Source organism: Plectropomus leopardus, chromosome 20 (genome assembly GCF_008729295.1).
Source record: "Plectropomus leopardus isolate mb chromosome 20, YSFRI_Pleo_2.0, whole genome shotgun sequence".
In the NCBI taxonomy this organism is placed as follows: domain Eukaryota; kingdom Metazoa; phylum Chordata; class Actinopteri; order Perciformes; family Serranidae; genus Plectropomus; species Plectropomus leopardus.
The window spans coordinates 22,625,748-22,646,672 of record NC_056482.1 but is presented as its reverse complement, the minus strand read 5'-3'; the positions used below and the strand labels follow the sequence as shown (position 1 = coordinate 22,646,672).

At 37.2% G+C, this 20,925-nt stretch overlaps 1 protein-coding gene across 1 annotated transcript in view; it reads left to right on the top strand.

Moving 5' to 3' along the window:
- Positions 1-20,925, top strand: part of igsf9a (immunoglobulin superfamily, member 9a) — a 65,573-nt gene that overhangs the window by 15,242 nt on the left and 29,406 nt on the right. The window contains exons 4-7 of the mRNA XM_042509698.1: positions 7,651-7,797; positions 11,914-12,062; positions 13,307-13,418; positions 18,296-18,437. Of these exons, the coding sequence (XP_042365632.1) occupies positions 7,651-7,797; positions 11,914-12,062; positions 13,307-13,418; positions 18,296-18,437 (550 nt within the window). The remainder of the gene's footprint in view (positions 1-7,650; positions 7,798-11,913; positions 12,063-13,306; positions 13,419-18,295; positions 18,438-20,925) is intronic.

The window sequence follows — 20,925 nt, the reverse complement described above, 5'->3', positions numbered from 1 at the left end:
TTTTGCAAATAAATAGTTAAATAAAGGTGAGCATCTTCCTTGGGTTGCATATTTTTCACTACTGTAGATTAGCATACGTGCACAGTAATTGTATACCTTGAGTGCAGTACACTGCTGCAACTCATGTCCAAAGTAAGCCCCAAATGTTCTTACTCATCTTCTTTTTATTTTTATCCCGTTTCCCTGAAGAGCATATTTGGTGTTTTAAATTAGTTGTATAAAGAGATATAGAGATTTTTAAAAAAATATAATTTATATTATTGTATATTTTTACAGTGACAGAGCACAATTAAATGTAATTGCACTAATGTTAGCAAGCAGCTAATTTGCATCTGTTGTCCCTGGGCAGGTAAACAAAGAATACCCAGAACAGCAAGTAGCCTACACTGCCTAAAAACAGGACAATACTTAAATATAAACATTTCACCACATAAAACAACACAATACATAAGTCAATAGAAGCAATTTCTAGGAGACAGGACTTTTTATCTGATAAATATGATTAATGTTTATTAACTGGCTCCCCGCGCCCCCCTGTCAGAAGTTTTTGCAGAAGTGGCTCCTGGGCAAAGCAAGTTATTGCCAACACTGTCTTTAAGGTCACTATATTATATTATTATGTGCAATCTCAGAAGATCTTTGGTGTCCCAGATTCATTGGTTGCACTGACACACAGTAAAGAACAGTAATCACTACATTAAGGTTTGTGTTGTCAAAGTATCAGAGCCTGCGTTCAGCTGAGCCAAGGCCTTTCTCATCTGAGCCGAGAGCCACTCCCTCGCTCAACCTGAGCAGGAAATATGATACAGACATTTACATAGCAATAAAGTCAGGGTGAACCTTGGCTGATGAATTATCGTAAGTGGGAGCAGGGCAGCCTTTAATTCCAGCCCGGGCTCATAAAAGACAGTAGCCCTTTTGTCGCTGACTGTGAAGACGATCCTTCAACGTACACTGATGTCACACTTCATTACCCTGGATGTTCGTTTCAAAAGAGGCAGGGCGATATACTGGTAGTAAAAACCCTAAAAATTTGCCTTCCCTTTTGGCCCGTGAATACACCTCTTGCACACTTCACTCAGCCATAAAGCATGCTGCACTGGAAAGCACCTTCTTTTTAAAAGGACAGGCATGCTAATCACATGCCTCTCCGGTGACAAACAGAAAGCTGCTGTTCTTAGCGGATACAAAGGTTTGAAAAAGATGCTTTGTCCAGTCTGATGCCGAGCTTGGGCTTTCTCACAGGTGCTGGCTGGTGTGGGAGTAACAGGTGCAGCATGGGAAACTAACGCTTTAGAGGTGTATCCAGTGGTGTGGATTTCATCTCCTCAGGCCGCGAATGTTCTCGGATGTCACAACAGTTTGGTTTTGAGTCCCACTGCTGTTGTGATCCAGGTTATCTAAGTGACTTACTCTGCTGGGGCTCCTTTTATAACTGCCATGCACTGAAGCAAAAGTTTGGCATTGAAAAAGAAAACATTGGAACTGAAAAAAATCTGCAGAAATATAAAAAAACAACATCAAAGTTTTTAGATTAAAAATATATATATATTTGTATGCTTCTGCACAGGCGATAGTCCTCATTATGTTTTAGTGTTGTCCGTCTGTCCATCCAAACATCCGTTTCTCTGTCTATCCCGTTCATGTGAAAGTGATTTCTCAAATACGTCATGAGGGAATTTCTTCAAATTTGGCACAAACATCCAGTTGAACTTAATGATGAAATAATACAATTTTGGAAGTCAAAGGTCAAGGTCACCGTGACTTTTCACATAATTCACATAAACACAATATCTCCTCCAGTGCCTTGAAGGATTTTTGTTTTCAAATTTGGCACTCAATGATGAACTGATTAAGATTTTGTTGGTCAAAGGTTTAAGTAACTTTAACCTTGTGTCCATCTCAGGCTTGTTAAAGCTATACCTCAAGAACCAGTTGGAATTTTTTTTCGAATTTGACACAAACATCACTTTAACTCAAAGATTAACCGATCAGAATTTGGTGGTCAAAGGTCAAGATAACCTTGCATCCATCGCATTTTTGTGAACACAGTATCTCATGGAGGCCTTGAGGGAATTAAATCTAATTTGGCACAAACATCCATTTTGACTCCAGAATGAACTGATAAAAATGTGGTGGTTGAAAGTCAAAAGTGAAGGTCACTGTGAATGAATCATGTTTTGTTCTGTATGTGAAGCTTTCATGTTTTCACAGACATGGACGTAAACTGTAAGTGTAACTTGACTGGCTCTAAGAAGCAGGACTATGAGACCTGAAGATACGCTCACTCACAAACATGCAGATTAAATGAAAATCATGCTGTCCTTGCCCTTCTTCGTTGCCTCCTTTCTGTGTCAAAGCAGTGACAGAAAGTTAATACTGAAAATAAGAGTTGAGAAAAAAAAACATTTAAAAAAACTGTCATTGAAAAAACACATTAGAATGCAAAATAATAATAATGTCAATGTCAGTGCCCATGTTTTATTTTCAGTGCCAAAACTTACTCTTACTGTTCTGGCCCATACATTCCTCCCTCTTCATCTCATAAAAGAGATAAAAATCGACCTTTTCTGATTGCGGGCCGCCTCATCCATCAATATGCTTTGTGCTTGACCGTGTGTGCAGCTCCTAACGTGTGAGATACATTAGATTGCTCCCTGGAGAGTGTTAAGAGCTCAGATGGTTTAAATGTATTTGTTGTAATAGAGCAGTAAAGATCAGAGGATTACCGTCTGCTTTGTGAACGCGACAGAAAGTCCCTCAGCAACCATACAGCTGCTGACTCTATAAAAAGTAAATACAGCTGTATAAATGTGCGGTTCGCGAGCTCTTCCCATGCACATCCCATCACAATCACCAGGAGCAGACGGTGTGTTCCTAACACTTTACACACTGTTAACATGGCTAATGTGCTTCCTTTCCCACATGGACAAACATGACAGTTTGCTCTGGGATTATTCGTGTTTGTTACTGCGGCAGTCTCAATTTAAATTCGATCATGATCACACGGCGGGGCTTAATAGAGCGGCGAGCCGAGGAGTGAAACCTTATCTGCCTCTTTCTCTAACCGAAACCTGAATGCCTCCGCACAGCTCGCCAAGAGCTGACGACATCCCTTGGAGACGATGTGGGCTGTTTGCCCGTGAATATCACATTCACAGGGACATAAATGTCCCAATAAAGTGGTATTGAATTTAAATAATTTCTCATACAGACCCCTGTCCAAACCCAACAAGACACTTCCCAGATGATTCCCCGGAAGACCTTTTTTTGTCATTTGAAAACTTCATTTCCAAAATGTTACGTATCCGTTTTAGAAGAAAGAAAATCAATACCTCTGGAGCATCCTTCACTCTGAATAAAACTGAATAGTGTTCCTTTTGTCACTAAAGAGCCTGCTTCTTTTTGAGCATTACGGAGCACCTCAAACCTGCCGGCATTACAAAGAAGAGTTGATGTTGTTTGAAGGTTGTTAGTTTTTTGTTGTTTAAAGCAGGATCCACGTCACAATTCTCAGTGCTTTGCATGAAACAGACGACAAAAAACCCCTAAATACAGGCATCAAATCAACTTTACACAACACCGGTGCAGCAGTGATAACATGAAAAATGGAAGCTGCAGAGAGTGTTAAAACGAAATTAAGGACGAGGCGAAACAGTTTTGCTGAAATTGTTAAATCTATTCAAAATGAGTTTTACAAAGGATCTCACTTCCAAAACGCTTCTCCATGACTTCACACAAAGTTTTTAATTCGCAGTTGAATGCAGATTATTTGTCATTTCTCTTTCTTTGAAAGCCATTGTGTTGAGAAAGATGATGACCACCGCATTTAATATTCTGTTCTACTGTAAAACCAGCAGAGTCCACAGACTTTTTGATTCAAACTGCAGCTTTTCATTTGTAACGAGTTTCGTCACAGCACTGAATGGTTTTGTGTTTCTCTGTAACCTGAGAGCGTATTGAGGGACGAAGCCCTTTGGGGGGGGGCTTTAGTTGGAAACAGTAAATGCAACGGACAAATGTGTGAGAGTGAGTGTGTTTGCGCATGAATTGAACTAACAGTGGATATTGTTTAGCTTGGACCAGTTAAAAGTGAGCAGCGGGGGGATGAGCAGGGCAGAACACGAGGAGGAAGAGGAGGTGTTGTTAGTGGGCCTCTACCTGTTGTATCATTTTCACTCTTATTTAGTTACCTGCATCATGAAATAATCCTAGTCTCTGTTTCAGCAGGCACTGTTGTTATTTTGAAGCAAATTTTGAGCAGCACATCTGTAAAGACAGATGTTTAATGATTTAATTGGATTGAGAAATGAGTTTTTCTCCATGCCTTTGCAGAAAATGGAAAACATATTGATTTATTATAGAATGGGGACTGCATTTAACAACAGCTAAGCTATATCAAAACATCCATTTAACTCCCACACAAGTACTGCAGTATCATCCAAGTCTCATTTATCCAGCCGTATGCTCAGTGCTTCCCAAACACATGCATTATCGCTAAAACCTTATTTTTGGAGTCTGGCTTTGAGGAGAGCATTGATAAGTTTCACTTTTAGTTCAGTTTTAAAAACTAAGCAAAAATATGTGTGTTTGGGAAGTACTGAGCATATGGTTTGGATCATACTGGAGGAGTTGTGTGGGATTTTGTAAACGGATGTTTTGCTGTTGATAAACGTGGTCCTAATAGGGGTCGACAGATTATCATCCTGGCCGATTATGATGACATTTTGACAGTTATCTATATCTGTGTTTTATTTCAATGATCACTGATACAATCAACTAGCCAAAAAGTACAAAGACAGTGTCAGCATAGGAGGAACTTTGACTTTTAGCTATTTTTATTTAAATGTTCACTTGACTTTATAAAAAAACTTGCTGGGAACTTGCTGTATTTGATGTTGAAAGTCTCAGTTTTGATTAAACATTTGCTAAAGGCATTTAAACAAAGTTTTGTTTCGGAGTTTGTCATATCCTAAATTCTAAATGTTGACAGAGAGATTTTCATTTTTATTGTAATAATCAGTATTGGTATCGACTCTGATAAACCGGTTGACTCCTAGTCCCTGATCAATCAGTGAATCAATATATTTGCTGTTTTTCGTGGAGGCATGCAAAGAAAACATGGTTTTCCTCTGGAATTCAAGTTAACACAGCATGACAAATTATGGAAAAAGTATTAAATATGAAGGTATTTGAATATCATGTATCATAAGAGTAACTGTATGAATGAATGATTTATCCATAGTCATGGTTTGGGTATTTTCAGAGGCCTCAGAGTCCCTCACTGTCACTGGTAAAAATACTGTAAGATGAAGACTTTGTGGATGTTCAGACTCTAATGTTCGACACGGCTGTATGATGCTGGAAACGCACCTTTCAAAGGTGAATTGTTGTTGTTTTTCCTTTAAGTTTTTGTCATTTTTTTTCATATATTTTATTGTGTCAAGAGCCACTTGGGAACTTTTCATTAAACCTCAATATTCATGTAAGATGAAGTGTGGCACATGGAGTTTAATTTATTATTCATCAAAGTGAGGATTAACTAAGTTTACAAGTTTTCCGCATTACAAATTAATTTACAAAGGATCATTTTGTGGTTGACGTATTTCTTAGGACTTTAAAAAGAAAAAGTAAATGCCAGTATACTTGATTTTCTCTTTCTCATTGAATCATTAAACATCTGTCTTTACAGATGTGCTGCTGGAAATTTGCTTCAAAGTGATACCAGAGAATTAGAGTGAGAGTAAAATGGACATTCTGGCCATTTTTATGTGTACTGTTTGCCAGCAGGCTAACTTCTGCATAAACAAAGCAACTTGCGGTGGGTTGCAAACTCATGAAGGTGAGGTTTGCAGTAAGGACCAAAAAAGCAGTGAGTCATGAAGTCACATTTTCAAAGAAGCAATCTGTAGTAATCAAAATATTACCAAAACTGCTAATTTCCCTGTTTGTTTTGCTGATATCAATAACGTGTTTGTTGAGACAAGATGTGTTGAAGAATGAGTGAGAGCCGCTGCTCAGTGGACAGCTGAGAGGCAGAGAGAGAGAAAGTATACACGAATAAAGTTTGAATCTAGTTTGTTTAAAAAAAGCGCCAGGCAAGTTTAAAAGTAAGGGTCTTTGAGAAATCATTGAAAAGTTTTAAAATTTTGACCATAGAGTGTGTGGGAGCCCTGTACATAGTTAAATTTTAAAAAAAAATTTAGTAACACACTTTCTAGTGTTGCATCATATTCTGAGATATACATTATAATCACTAAACACTAACAAAACTGCAACAACAGTGCAGCTCTGCCTTCTTTTATTTTCATAAAAACTTTGAATTTTTATGAAGAAGAAAATGAAGTATTGCATTTGACTCTCGCCCTGAACATAATTGTTTTCTTGAGTTTTCTTTGGTGGCTACAAGTGGATTAAAAGAACGCAGAAATGTTGTTTTCTTATTTACATCAACAATTCAAAGCTAAATTTACATAACTTAACTCCAATCTCCATTTGTTTGCACACCGAGCACTCGCTAAAGCTTGTGCTCAATGTGTGCACACACTTGTTTTTACACTCTGACATGCACCACGCAAACACAGAGACACAAACAGTCCAAATTTCCCTCTGTCTCTGTGCCTGCTCTCCCTCTCACACTTAATTTACCTCGCATTCAAATCTCCTGCAATCATGTGTTTTTGTTTTTTTTCTCAAATGGCAGCAGTCGTGGCGTCGGGTCATGCTCTTCCTTCACCTCCACCCCTTCCTTCCCCTTTTATCTGACGACTCCCAGTCACGTTTTCCACACAGCATCCCTGCCTCAGCACAACCTTTCCTCTGAGGTGCTATACTGACCTATATCACACTGAGCCAGTCAACATGAGAGAGGAGAAAAAAAACTGCCAGAGGTCAAAGGGTGGGATTTTGAAATGCACTAATCCCGCGAGTGTTTGCTGATGTGTGTTTTGCTCTACTTTAACCCTCCCTCGCCTCTTCTCCCCTGTGGATTTAGTCCCCTTTGGCGGCTTGGAAAAGTAAATAAGGTGTGTTATCGCGGCCAACATACCTGACTCCAACTTCCTGCTTCTTTCTGTCTGTCAGCGCTGTCCCTCCCTACTGCAGTCACTAGAAATCAGAGCCTCTGTTAATAATTACCGTCACCACACAGCCATCCCAGCGGCACCGAGGCTTCCCCGCCGCAGTGTGTTTGCTGTTTTCGTGTTTGTATTTCGGAGATGGTGCAGAGAGAGGACTGTCCTTAATAATGCTTTCATTGACAGTTTCTCCTCAGCCATGCTGTTCCGCGCTGCTAGGTCACTGCACAATTGTCTGTCTGATAAAGTGTGAAAACTAGAAGGACACAAAAAGATGTGGGCTGCAGACTGGAAAAGATAAAGAGTTGATGTTGCGAGCTGCGCTCCGGCTCGAGGGAGCGGTCACCTGGCAACCAGGAGAGCACATTTCTGTGTGTGTGCATGTGTCGGCTGTTGTTTGTACGCAGCAGTTTTAGGCATCGTTTGAGGACAATGTTCTTTTTCAGCAGCTCACTTTCAAAGTTACACACAGCTCAGACCTGATGACAAGTGAAATCAGCATCACGTGTGGTAGGCCTGTCTCATGCCCTTCACGTCCGCTCTTTCACCTTTTGCCTGTGCTGTGTGTCCGCAGGGCGGGCATCTCTGGTACGAGTCACTGACCTGAGGCTGGACGACCTGCAGCTGGGTGACCAGGGCCTGTACGAGTGTCGAATCCTCTTACTGGATGAGCCCACGGATGAGCTGCAAAACGGCACCTGGACTCGGCTCTCTGTAACTGGTGAGGTTTATCAACCCTTTGAAACCTGGGCAAATTGGTTAGATTTTTTTCAAAAAACATGGGAAGAAGGCAATGAGTTATGTGAAAAGAAATGACTTAAAAATTAGCAAGAAATTAGGCAAAAATACAGGAAAATTACCTGAAAATTAGCACAAAAAAAGTTTTAAAAAATGTAAAATTATTTGGAGAAGTGCTTAAAAAACAATAATGATAACAAATAAATAATAAATAATTAAATAAGTACTTATGTCAATAAAATATCTCAGTAGTTTCCATAGAGTTTTGCCTCTTTTTTTCATAGCTTTTTAAATTATTTTCTAAATCGACAAATTTTTAAAAATTTTTGTTGAGCTTTTCTTACTGAGTAGCTCATTGCCTTTTCCCGATGTTTTTAAAAGAAATTGCACCAGTTTGCGTAGGATCAAGATTTAAATACCGAAACAAACAAAAAATTGCCAAACAAACAAAATCATAGGAAAGTAACTAAAAAAAAGCAAACAAAAAACAACAAGGAAATGACCTGAGCTGCTTTAAAATGATAATAGTTTTATAAGAATAACTTTAAATATATAATAATGATAATTTAAATACAGGTCTCCCTAGAATTTTTTTCTACCTTTTTCAAAAATTAATTCTGAATCTACAAATTTCTTGCAATTTCCGGGATCTTTCTTGCCAAATTATTCATTGCCTATTTTTCCTAGGCAAGAATTGTATTTGATTACTTATGCTGGCTGATTGCTGATCACTGGTTGTTGGAGGTTTTCTCAGATAAACCTTTAAACCTGATCAAATTGTCTTGATTTCTTCTTGATAAAATTAGTAAGTAACGAGTAAAAAGTACAAGAAAAGTACCTGAAAATAAGTTGTTTTTTTTTTTTTAAAAAAAGAAGTAAAAAAACATCTTAGAAAAAGAGTTTTTCGAGTTATAATAATTCTGTAACATAATTTAAGATGATGATAATTGTAGATATCATTGTTTCCTTTTTCCCTGAACAATTTTCCCCTAGCTTTTAAAAAAAATAAATTATACATTTACTAATTTCTTGCAGTCTTAGAGCATTTCTTGTTCATTGCTTTTCATTTGTTTTTTTTTAAGGGATCAAACCAATTTTCTCTCATTTCAAAGGTCTAAATACTTCTGAATGCAGCGCAAGAAAAGTGATCTCAGTCCAGGTTTCAAAGGGTTAAATAGTATGTGCTTTTCTTTTGCTTCATGGGACAAAATCAGTGATCCCAGTGTAAATAAAGGACGTGATTGAAACCTGTTTGAACAAGATGGCCCATCCCTGGTGTGTCAATCAGGGAGTCAATATAGATTTCTTTCATTCTTTAGTGGTAATTCCACAACAAACAGCAGAGAAAAGCCAGCCTTGAGTAGGCATCGGGCTTTGAATAAACCTCAATACTTTTTGCTAACAATTGAAACTTGTCTGTAACTCCAAAAAACAAAGCTCTTTTGTATTTCTTTCTGTGTCTAGACCAAATGTAAGTTTAGAAGTATGGCTCTTTTGTTAAAAAAGGGCTTGTAGAAGAGAAATGCTTATTTTTCGTAACGTCTCACCTTTCATTGAAATATACTTGCAATTTATAGAGTCGAAATGTTCCAGTCAGGTCTTTAAAGTGGAAATAGCACACTTATTCTGTTCTCTTTTTTGTGTCAGGAAATATAAATGACACTGCAGCCATTGTGCATGACTTTCCATTATAAAAAGAGGATAAAACATTTTCTATACATAGTTGTGGAGACATTGTCGAGGCTTCAGGCGTCTCGGTGGGTGTTTCCCATGGAAGCATTTGACTGACATTTGAGGGCTTGTGTTGCTAGGAGACCAATTGTGAGTTTCTATGGTGCGCTGCTGACTGAAGCAAGACATTGCGATTTAGCCTTAGCTGTAATTTAGGCCATATGTTCCTTCACAGCATTCAACACTCAGGAGGACATATTGTGCTTTTAAGTTTGTATTGCAATTGGAAAGTTGAAGTGAGCTAGGCCCCCGCTTACCTTATGAATCAGAGACTGTATACAAAGATGAACGACATAATAGCTCCCCAAAAGTGAAGCCAAAACATCTCAACCGCCTCCAGATGGCTGGCTGCAGTACAGGTCATAAGCCTCCATGTTAGCGGGTGGAACATGGGCCAAACTAAAAGATGAAAGTGCACGTCAAACACTTTTTGCCATTTTAGGTAGTTCTTATTACCCTGATGTTTGTTCAGTTCGTTTTTTTTGCTTTCTTTTATAAGTTTGACAGCTCTTTGTGCCAATCTGTGTGCACACAATTGGTCGGTCGTTTGGAAATCAATTGTGCGGAGATTGCAGGACGGCAGCAGACATATCAGGATCATTTTGGCTTCATTTTTGTGCAGTGGGAGGAAGTTAAGACCTGTAGCTCATCTTTATATACAGTAATTTAAAGCAACATTTTGCAACTTTTAATTGATTGTTAAGTGTCATTCCCCAGTCGCCATATACTAACATTTTGGGTTGGTGCTCCAGTTCGCCAATAAACCAAACGCGTTGATATTTTGCACATATTTTGGAGTATTTTATTTATTTCATGAAGCTCTATTTATCTTTACTCTATGTATAGCAGTTGTTTACACTTAAACCTTTGAAAAAACCTTTTCAAACTTATTTTGAAAGACCTTTTATCAAACGTTCTAGACAGATTAGGGAATTTGGTTAACTTTTGACTTTCTTCATGATGATTTTGAGGAGGAATCGTCTCTGAATCGAGTTGTCACCGTACGTATTGATAGGTTTAAATAATAAATCTAAAAATGAAATATGCATCATTATTTTTTTGTGCTTTGAAGTTTATCCTTATTTGGGAAAAACCTCTGCCGTGACTCCACACACAGACATACAGAACAAAGTGTGAGCGTGCACTGCTGATCAAAGGGAGGCGAGACAGTTTCACCGAGCTGGTCTGTGTGCGTCAGGTTAAAGATGAGAATTATAATAGATTATGACTGTGTACTTGAGGCTTTGGATGTAACATCAGTGACGTGCCCTGCAGGTACGCTCTTCACATCCCATTGTTTGCACTCTGCCTCAATATCTGAGATTGTCAGTGGCCTCTACAGGCTGGGAATACAAAGCTCAAAGAATTAAATCTATTTGCATGCAAAAGCTGATTTTTTTAAGGGACCAAAAGTATATGACAGGTTATTTTCTAATTATAGACAAGAGTCTCACCACACTCCTTCGACTACAGACACTAAAACAAACCTGTAATCCAGATAAGAAAAGAAAAATGACTCTTATTACTCTTAAAAGAAAACTACCAAACCCATTTTCAAACCTTCTCCCTGGTTATTTATTATACAAGAGTGCAATAAGGGTGTGAGTCACAGGGATTGAAATAAAATATTGAAGTTGTTTATGTCTGGAGTTGGACGTTAGGAAAAAAGGGCTCTCTGTATGTTTTCTGACGAGATCTGAGACTTTAAGTGGCAGCAAAACGTTCATGCCCGCACATCTAAAAGGCAGCGTTAAAGTGACATTTTTACTTTAGAATGTGAAATAATAATGTAAGTTGATGTCAGTAAACTGAACACAAGCTGTGGCTGTTTAACAAACAAGGCCGAGCTTCTGTCATGCTGTATAGAAATTGATAAAAAAAGAGAAGAGGAAGACAAAGGACTTTTTTGCTGCTAGTCTGCCTTTTCTCTTCAAAGTTTTTCTCTTATTGCTGCTGCTGGGAGGACAGACTTGCTACAAATTCTCTTTTTGCTGTAGACGTTGAGGTGTCTATGTGTGACTTTAGAGTTTTATTCACCTCAGTTCACCTCCATTTAAACAACCCCATTTGCTTATTTCTTCTTAAAATATTAAAATATTTATTCCCTGTCTTTTTAAAATAATTTTCTCGATCCAATAATTTCTTTGCAATTTGTAGGCCGTTCCTTATCAAGTAGCATGTTGCTTGTTTTTGAAATAAATCGTGTCAATTTGCTCAGGTTTAAATACGTGTGAAAGGCGTCTGAAAGCAGCAAAAGACAAGTGATGTTGCTCCAGGTCTCAAAGTGTTAATAGTAGGTGTTTTCCTTGTGTATAGATAAATAAATGTGTTTTTAGTTAAATATTCACCTTAATGTTATGTTCTGTAGCCCCACCCACCTTCACTGAAGCACCGCCTCCTGTGATGGAGGCTCTGGTTGGAAGTCACCTCTCTCTTACCTGTGTTGCTAACGGCAACCCTACTCCAGTCATCACCTGGTTAAAAGATGGCAGTGTGATTCCAAGACTAAATTACCAGGTATGTTTATATGATTAAGCATGCGTGAATGTATAGATATATGGATATTGTTTATGCGTCTCTAGCTCTTTCTATAGTATCTTCAATTTGTACTATACTATATTGTAGCTACCTATTATATCAAAATTGTTTAAAGGGACGGTTCATCTCATAATACAAAATAATGATAAAAAAATACATTTTTTTCTCTTACCTGTAGTGCTTTTCATTAATCTAGATTGTTTTAGTGTGACTTGACTTGAGCACCACAAGCTGATTGCCATTTAGTTCCATTATATTGGAGAGACGGCAGACATCTCTGCAGCCAATATCTCCAACTCTGTGCAACTCACACCAAAACAGTCAAAACTGATAAATAGCATGGGATGAACTGTCCCTTTAAATCTGTGAAATCTAAGCAAATCGAGGTAGGCAAATAAGAGGTAGGCAAAGAAAATTACCTGAAATAGGCAAAAAAGCAAAGTAAAAAACAAAAACAAACAAATGACTAAAGAAAAAGTATATATTCTGATATGTTCTGTAACATATGTACAATACAGAATTTAAATAATCACGTATAGTATATATTTTAGTATATTTTCTGGACAATTTTTCTTGATTTTGTTTTAAATAAAATTTTCTAATATTTCTCTCTCTCTCCCTTTTCAACATTAATTTTCAGGTTGTTTTCATGTCACATTTTAGCAAGTCCTTGCAGTTTGCCCATTGCCGTTTCCTCTTTTTATTTTTTTTAACAGAATGAAATGTTTTGGTTTAAATACTTGTCTAAGGCGTCTGAATGTAGCACAAGAAAACCTTATGTCCATCCAGGTTTCATCTTGAGTTATTTAAATGAAGCCATCTGGAAAGTGTAGAGTGGAAATCACAACCATCAGAACTTCTACAGTAACCACTTGTACAAAACTTGAATGTTCAATGTCATAAATTTTATATGAGAGGTCATAAAACACTGGTTCTTTAATATCTTAAATATTAAATGTTTAAAATCTTAATCTGCCAAGAAATTAGAAGCTGTAGCAGTAAAGTGCAAGTACTTCAAAATTGTACTTAAGTGCTGCACTTGAGCAAATGCAGTCAAATTCTACATCTATTTATCTTCTTATCAGTCTGTAGCTACAGTATGTGTGTACCTGTCTGTCTATACATCAAATACATACAGTATCTGTTGCATGTATCTACAGTATGTGCACTGTTTGCTTCCATCCTCCTGTCAGTCAGTCCAATGTGTCATATTTATTTACCAGGAAGGAGCCTTATCTCTGCGAGCAGTGAGCATGCAGTCAGCAGGACAGTACACCTGCCACGCCTCCAACTCGGAGGGAAACGTGACTCGCGTGACGAAAGTGAAGATCAAAGGTCAGTTGTTGCCTGTCTGTCTGCCTGTCTGTCTGTCTTTGTGCGTGCCTGCCTGTCTGTCTGCACGCCTGCCCGCCTGCCAGTTCCTTCACTCTCTGTGATGTCTGTGTGCCTGACTGGCTGGGAGCCACCCAAATTTACATTTCTGTTTCTCCTTCTTGCATCATATGACAGAGTGGTAAAAGAAACTCAAACTGAATTCAACTCTTATTCTGTGGTTGTGCAGATAATATTGATATCATGATATGAGACAGGATTTCAGCGGGGATTTTTGGAGTATTTCTGTCGTGATAAAGTAATGTGTTTTGCTCAATGTGAAGGCTGCATTTTAGAGATGTGGGATGTTTTCAGGGCTCGCCAGGCTGCTGAATCTGAGGGAAATGAAATATCTGTTTTTTTTGGTCATCAGAATCACACTATCAATCACTTTTCTTCTTATAAATGTCCCTGTTTGAATGTAAAAAGTAAATTTCTCCTAAAAAACGTGGTCAAAAACAAACCATGAGATTACTGACAGATTCACAGAACTTTTCCGATGACAGATTTCCAAATTAACTGTCCGATTTGAGGACAAAGGCATGCAGAATATGCAAATATGCTACTGTGTATCATAGGATTACACCGACACAGCACTGCATAATACATTGTGGAATTTATTTCTGACTTCTTCCTGTACTCCTACTCGTACACCTACTGCTGATTTTCTCCGGAGAAAAGGGACTCGTCTGGTGCGCAGTGCATGGGGAAATATTTTGTTTTGGCACGACGTCGCCTTGAGGTTTCACTTCATTTTGAAATCTCTCAGTTCCAGTGGTCACATTTTGAATAATAATCATCATCATGAGCACATCTCGCCCTAACACTACTCAGTCTAAGTCACATTATCTGAGCTTTGGCTGCATTTTTGCACGACGTTGCCACATGGATGGATTACAGGAGACTAATAGCTGATCTGGATGAAGTCAGTCTAAAAGCCTTAAGTAACCTCTAAACTGTCACTCATGCATATATCCATCGAGCATATAAATCCAATCAGTAATGACTGCTGTGGAGATCATGTGGTTATTTATACATGAGACATGTGGTATGTTGATCCCTCTTTATTAGCTTTTTGCAAACAGCACACGTGTCGGGGCTCAGCACGCTATAGGGAGATAAATGTGACATTTTAGCACCATGTTGTAGTAGCTGTATGCGATTGTTTTCCAAGTAGATTACATTGTTGTATTTGACAGCACAGAGTGTCATTGATATTGTGATGTAACCTTTTATTCAACTTTTTGGGGTTTTGAAAAGGCTTCTTTGTCAGCTTTTCTTAGTTGCTTTGGCATAATCATCAAATGAAAATCATCATTCTCAGCACACTGTGTAATTCTCAAATCCACAGCTCAGACTCTCTGAACACCATATGCATTTCTTCTTGTTCAACACACAGATGCACTGACTTTTTTCTTGGTTTTGTTATGTCTCCGCACTTAGAATTAATGATGAACTAATTATATTTTGGTCGTCAAGGGTAAATTAGTATTCGTGTCAAGTATTTGACCAAATATCTCCATTTTGTTCCTGAGATACGATGTTGAGCAATGGCCAGAAAAGAGATATTTGTAGGATGTTTTGATTTCACAGTGATGTTGACCTTTGACCTGTTCTTTAGAAAATGTCATCACTTCATCATTTTATCCTATTAGACATTTGTGTGAAATTTTGACATAATTAACATATGAATTCTTGAGTTTGGACCAAAAACGTGCTTTATGAGGTTACAGTGATCTTTAACAACCAAAATCTCATCAGTTTATCCTTTGAATCCAACTGGATGTTTTTGCCAAATTTTTGGAATTTCCCTCATAGCCTTCCTAAAATATTGCATTCATGAGAATAAGATGAGCGCAAGGTTACAATGACATTGACTTCAACCACCTAAATCTAAATAAATTAATCATTGAGTCCAAGTGGACGTTTGTGCCAAATTTAGAGAATTTCCTCAAGGCGATATTGCATTTACAAGAATGAGACGAAAGCATGGTATGGTTTTTTCAAGGTCATTGTTAAGTACAAGTGAGTGTTTGTTTCAAATTTGACGAAATTCCCTCAAGACTTTTTTTTGAGATATCGCGTTTACAAGAATGGGATAGATGGACAGAAAACCCCAAAACATAATGCCTCCAGCCAATGCTGTTGCTGGCACTAAGGCTTAAAAATGACACGTAAAAAAAAAAAAGTACCATATTAATAAATTACTCCAAGGACATGTTACTTTTCATTTTAATATTCTTTAGAGTGTGTGGGCAGGTGTAAAATAATGGAAAAAAATCTTGTTGATAAATATTTTTTAATGAAGCTTTAATGAAAAAATGAATCAAACAAATACAACTGGCATATGAACACTTTCCCACTCTCCCTCCATCTCTTCCTCTCTACTCCTCTCTTACTTATAACATCAAAGTTTAACAGTACACATAAAAATTTAACATAGCTAATGTAGCAAGCCAACTATATTTCGACTCACTGTAAATGCAAGTGACTTCAGTGTGCCTGCAGAAGTTAAAAGAGTGGAGATCTCAGTGTTTTTCGTGAGACACAGTAAGTACTTCTTCATGTGACTTGTTTTTTAAGCTTTTGAAATAAAAACGTGTGGACAGATGTGGTCAGAGATTGTCGCTGGAAGCTGCCTCTTGTTCTGGGTTTCACTCTGTCATCATCACATCATAGTCAAAAGACATGTGGCGCTTCTTTTTCTTCCAGGCAGCTGGAAACTTGCACACTTTCCCCACTTAAACTAAATTCCCACAGTAAGAACAGACTAGTCGTATCAAATGTATAAATGGCAAATATAGTGAAGTAAAAAGTATATTACTGACTCAAAAACAAACTTGAGTTTTGAGTATACATTTCCCTTAGGTAGTATGGAAAAAAGTTAGAAAAACCTAATTTTGTGAGTAATCAACTTAAAACACGTGTTCATAATTATGGTTATTACGTAGGCTGCATTATATTTCCATTATTATAAACAATTATTATGAACGAGGTTTAAGTTGCTTAATCTCAAAAATTTAAGTCAACCCTACAATTATTTTTTAAATTATTTTGAAGGAATTTTAAAGTTGTAACCATTTGAAACCTGCATTGACATCAGTTTTTTTGGCAGCAAACTTGGTTTAACTATTTTGGGAAAAATAAAAACATGGGGAAAAAGGCAATGACCAACTTAGCAAGAAATGTCCCACAAATTGCTATAAATTAAAAGGTGACATCTAATAAATTCCTTCTTCAAAACAGGGGAGATTATTTATATATTATCAAAATAATAGAACATTTTTATAGTTATAATTTTAACTAATTTGTATTATTTTATTTCATTTTTTAACACAAGAAAATGTATCCATAGATATTTTTTAATGTTCAGGACTTTTTTTCTAGGTCATTTTCCTGTTTTGTTTTTTTTTCTTTTGTTGTCTTTACATTTTATGTTCGTTTTTAAAATTATTTTCAGGTGATTTTCTAGTAAAAACGGTTTCAAAAGGTTAAATATTAAAAATATTGTCATTCATAATCATGTTCTTTGTATAACTGACGTTTTGCAAAATATTGTATGTGCCGTTCTGGTCCAGTTAGCAACATTAGCAGCTGATCAGCAGCTGCAAGGACAGTGTGTGTTTCATAATGTATAGCCGTATCACTACCCAGGCCCTCCTATTTTAAACTACCTAAATGAAAGCATGGAAAAAGTCATTACAAAACATTTCTGAAAAAATGTAGAAAATTAATCTAAAAAATGTGGGAACCTTGAATTTGAAAGAAGGAACATAAAAAGGACCAATTACATGATCCTCTTCTTACTTAACAGGCATAGTTTCATTACTTCAGACAGCATTGAGGGTACTTAATGCGAAAAGGGGAAGAAAGGTAAGCAGCAACATTGAGAAACCTTTGAATAGATCATTGAAATGGATGTTTATATAACATGAGCTATGGGACAGTATTATTGGGTTACTGTGTTGAGGTCTCAATGAGAAATGACATCAAGAAACACCGTTTTAGTGTTTTCTGCCACACTGACGCAGCTCCTCAGACATCTGACTGAAGCGATGATAAAGGGACGTGTCAGGTTGAAGGCTGCGATGTGCTCAAAGGGGAAGTTATTTACTTTTGACATGAGTGAAATGTTTTGAGTGAATGACCACCTTTTGCAGGGAAAATACAGAGTGTTGTGCTCTGCATATAAAACAGTGATTGCTCTGTGTATGTTTTCAGAACTGTGAAAAGCAATTTGAAATCATTTTGAGACATTTTCTGACAGTTTGTAGACCGAATGATGATTAGGCAGTGAACACTTTGAAACCTGAAAAAATCGTTTGATTTCTTTCAAAAATATGGAAGAAATGACTCAAAAATGAGAAATTAGTAGAAAAAAATTATAACAAAGTGACCTGAAAATAAGCCAAAAAGAAAAAAAGGCCGAAAAATACGCTATTTTTTTCCACATATTTTTAAATATGTAATTACAAGACTTGTAAACCTAGTTTTCTGGGGGTTTTTTTTCTATTTTTTGATAATATCTATAATTCCCCCCTAGCTAATTTTCAAGTCATTTCCTTCTCAGCTTTTGATATTTTTTTGGAATTGGTGGGACATTTTCTTCTTTCTTGGCAAGTTGCTTATCTTTTTCTCCTATGTTTTTGGGAAAAAAAAAAAAAAACAGTTGAATGTTCCCATATTTCAGAGGTTTAAATGCTCATGAGGTGTCTGAAAGCAGCACAGGAGAACTGATGGTTAATCCAGGTGTTAAAGAGCAGATAAAAAAGTAATAATTGTCAAAAATAATTGTTTGCAGCCCTTTTTGTAAATATACTGTATTTTCTGCCTCCCACCAGGCGCGCCCGTCATTGTCGTCCCTCCCAAAAACACCTCTCTCAACAAGTCCCAGAATGCACTTCTCCAGTGCCAGGCGGTGGCCGACCCCCCAAACATGACCTATGTGTGGCAGAAAGATGGAGAGAACGTCCATCACATAGAGTGAGTGCAATCATTACTCTTTGTTCCCAAGCAATCCATTTTCACCCTTTGATGTTTTATGCAGTTGTTCAGCACAGTGGAGCAAATTGTTACCTTTGTGGGGTTTGTTTTTTGTATTCTTAAGGCTCTGGGAGTAGTTGTTACATCTAATTCAAATCTAACTTTGTGCTTTTCTTGGAAGATTGTAGAACAAAATGTTCCACAGAAAAGAAATACAGAAAAAATCAACAAAAATAGATGTAACATCACTGTGGAAATGTGAAATAAACAAAGGACGATTAGTAAGATCAATTACATCAACAGTGTGAAAACACGAAACATTTTGTTTGAAATGGCTATTCCAGAGGTTAGATCTATATGGAGTAAAACATACCTCTTTATGTCCACAAATGCTCAAATCTGCCTCCTCCCGGGTCTTAGTTCTAGTCCACGGAGCTGCAGAACATGAAAGCCAGTCCCAGCAGACCAGATGAATCCAGGAGCGACATTTCTTAAAAGCCTGTCTGACATGTACTCATGTGCCGGTCCACTGACTGATTTGATGACAAATGTTGAATCTTCTCCTAAAACTGACATGGAGTAAGTGGAGTGATGTTAAAAACAGGTGCAACAGCTGCTTTATTTCAGCTCTTGCATGTGTGTTGCTACATTCTGAATGAAATTTGGAAAGTTTTTTCACTGAATTTGGGTGATCGAGAGCATTAGATGGTGTAACACATGAGAAGACAAAGGCAATCATGAAAATTAAAGTAATTTGAGTCATAAAACACTTTCAATGTAATCAATAATTTGTCGTGCACTCAGAGCTCCTGCTCCTCGTATATGAAAAAGTCACACTAAAGACGTATCGTTTGCATGTTGGAAGTCCCTCCGTGCACAGTTTCTTTTTCAGCTTTAGGTTTTCTAACTAACTTTAGCTTGCACTAAAATAGCATCACTTAGCTCGCAACTGTAAAATCTTGATAATGCCACAGAAATGCCAAGGATGGTTCCCTGGAGAAATACTCACCACTCCATATATTTTTGTTATTCACAAAGACAGTGCAGTGTGTCCGTCCCCAGGGGAGTCTGCAGTGGCTGATGCTTTAGATGCCACAATATGCAGTACAAGTAAAACTTTTAAAGGAATAATTCAACCCCCAAATGACCATTTGTATTTCAGCTACTTACCCCGTGTTACGTTAAATTTGTGAGGAAAACATTGTTTTTCTTGCATGCATCTATGGTGAATAAAAATAAAGAAAATCGAGAGGGTTTCACAACAGCAAAACTATACCAAATCTTCCATTTAGAGAGATTTATCCAGTTGTATGCGCAGTACTTCCCAAACAGACAGCCCTCTGTGACAGGGAGCCTAACTGAAACTGATTTATTTATTTATTCATTTATTTATTCAAAAAAATTCAGATTTTTATTGATTTCGAATGGGTTGGTACATGACAGGTTTACATGTCAAATGGGATATTCAATTGGCAACAACAGAAATAAAAGTCAGAATCTCACACAGATTTTTTTATAATTTTAAAATGAAATAAAAAAAAAAAATAAAATTAAGAATAGGCAGAGGATGACAGAACAATAGTCATATTTCAGGGTTTTCAGACTGTGTAACATAATTCCAAAAGTCCCTCCAGATTGGTCCCTTGGCATGGTTTCTTTCGGTTATCCCGGCCAGCATGGATTTGTAAGAGGCAGTTTTTTTTCATGTAATTGGCTCATTTTCTCATTTCCTTTCCTTGTGGTAGATTTATTTTTTGTGTTCTTTTTGTGTTTTACGTTATTGTTTTGGAATTTTATATTTAGATTTTGTATTTTTGCTCCATGTTTTCTGGTCTGTATCTTTTGTTGCTGCCTGTCACGGCCAGGACAGTCTTGGAAAAAGAGATTTTTATTCTCTGTGTTTTTCTGGTTAAATAAAGGTTGAATGAATAGCTAAAATATTATGGGGGATTGGTTGACTTCTAGTTTGAAAGTGAAATTGATCTATGCTCTCCTCAAAGACAGATTTCATTGCCGAAAACACTCGCTGACACGGAAGCGCTTGTCTATCACTGTCTCAGTCAGTTAGTTAGTTAGTGTTTTTGTGTGACTTTGTGTTTTAAAGGGTTAGTTCGAATTCACCAAAGTCACGCAATAACACAAATAAACTACAGATGGAGGCAGCGGTCGATCAGTAGCTTCTGTGTTTTGTTAATGGAGTTTGGCTTAAAAGAAAGTGTAGAAAAGTTTAACTTTTAGTTCAGTTCCTTGTCAGAAAGGGCTGTCTGTTTGGGAACCACTGAGCATACGACTAAATAAATGAGACTTGGATTAAACTGTACAAGTTATGTGACAACTTAAATACCCTTGTATACTGTGATGCTGCTCATACCTAGGCCTACAGAAAACCCTGGGGCACTCTATTAGCCAAAAACATACTCTGCTGTCTAGCTTCTTTTCCAGAAATAATAGATTTTTAAACATTACTTTACAATTATTTTATATTGAT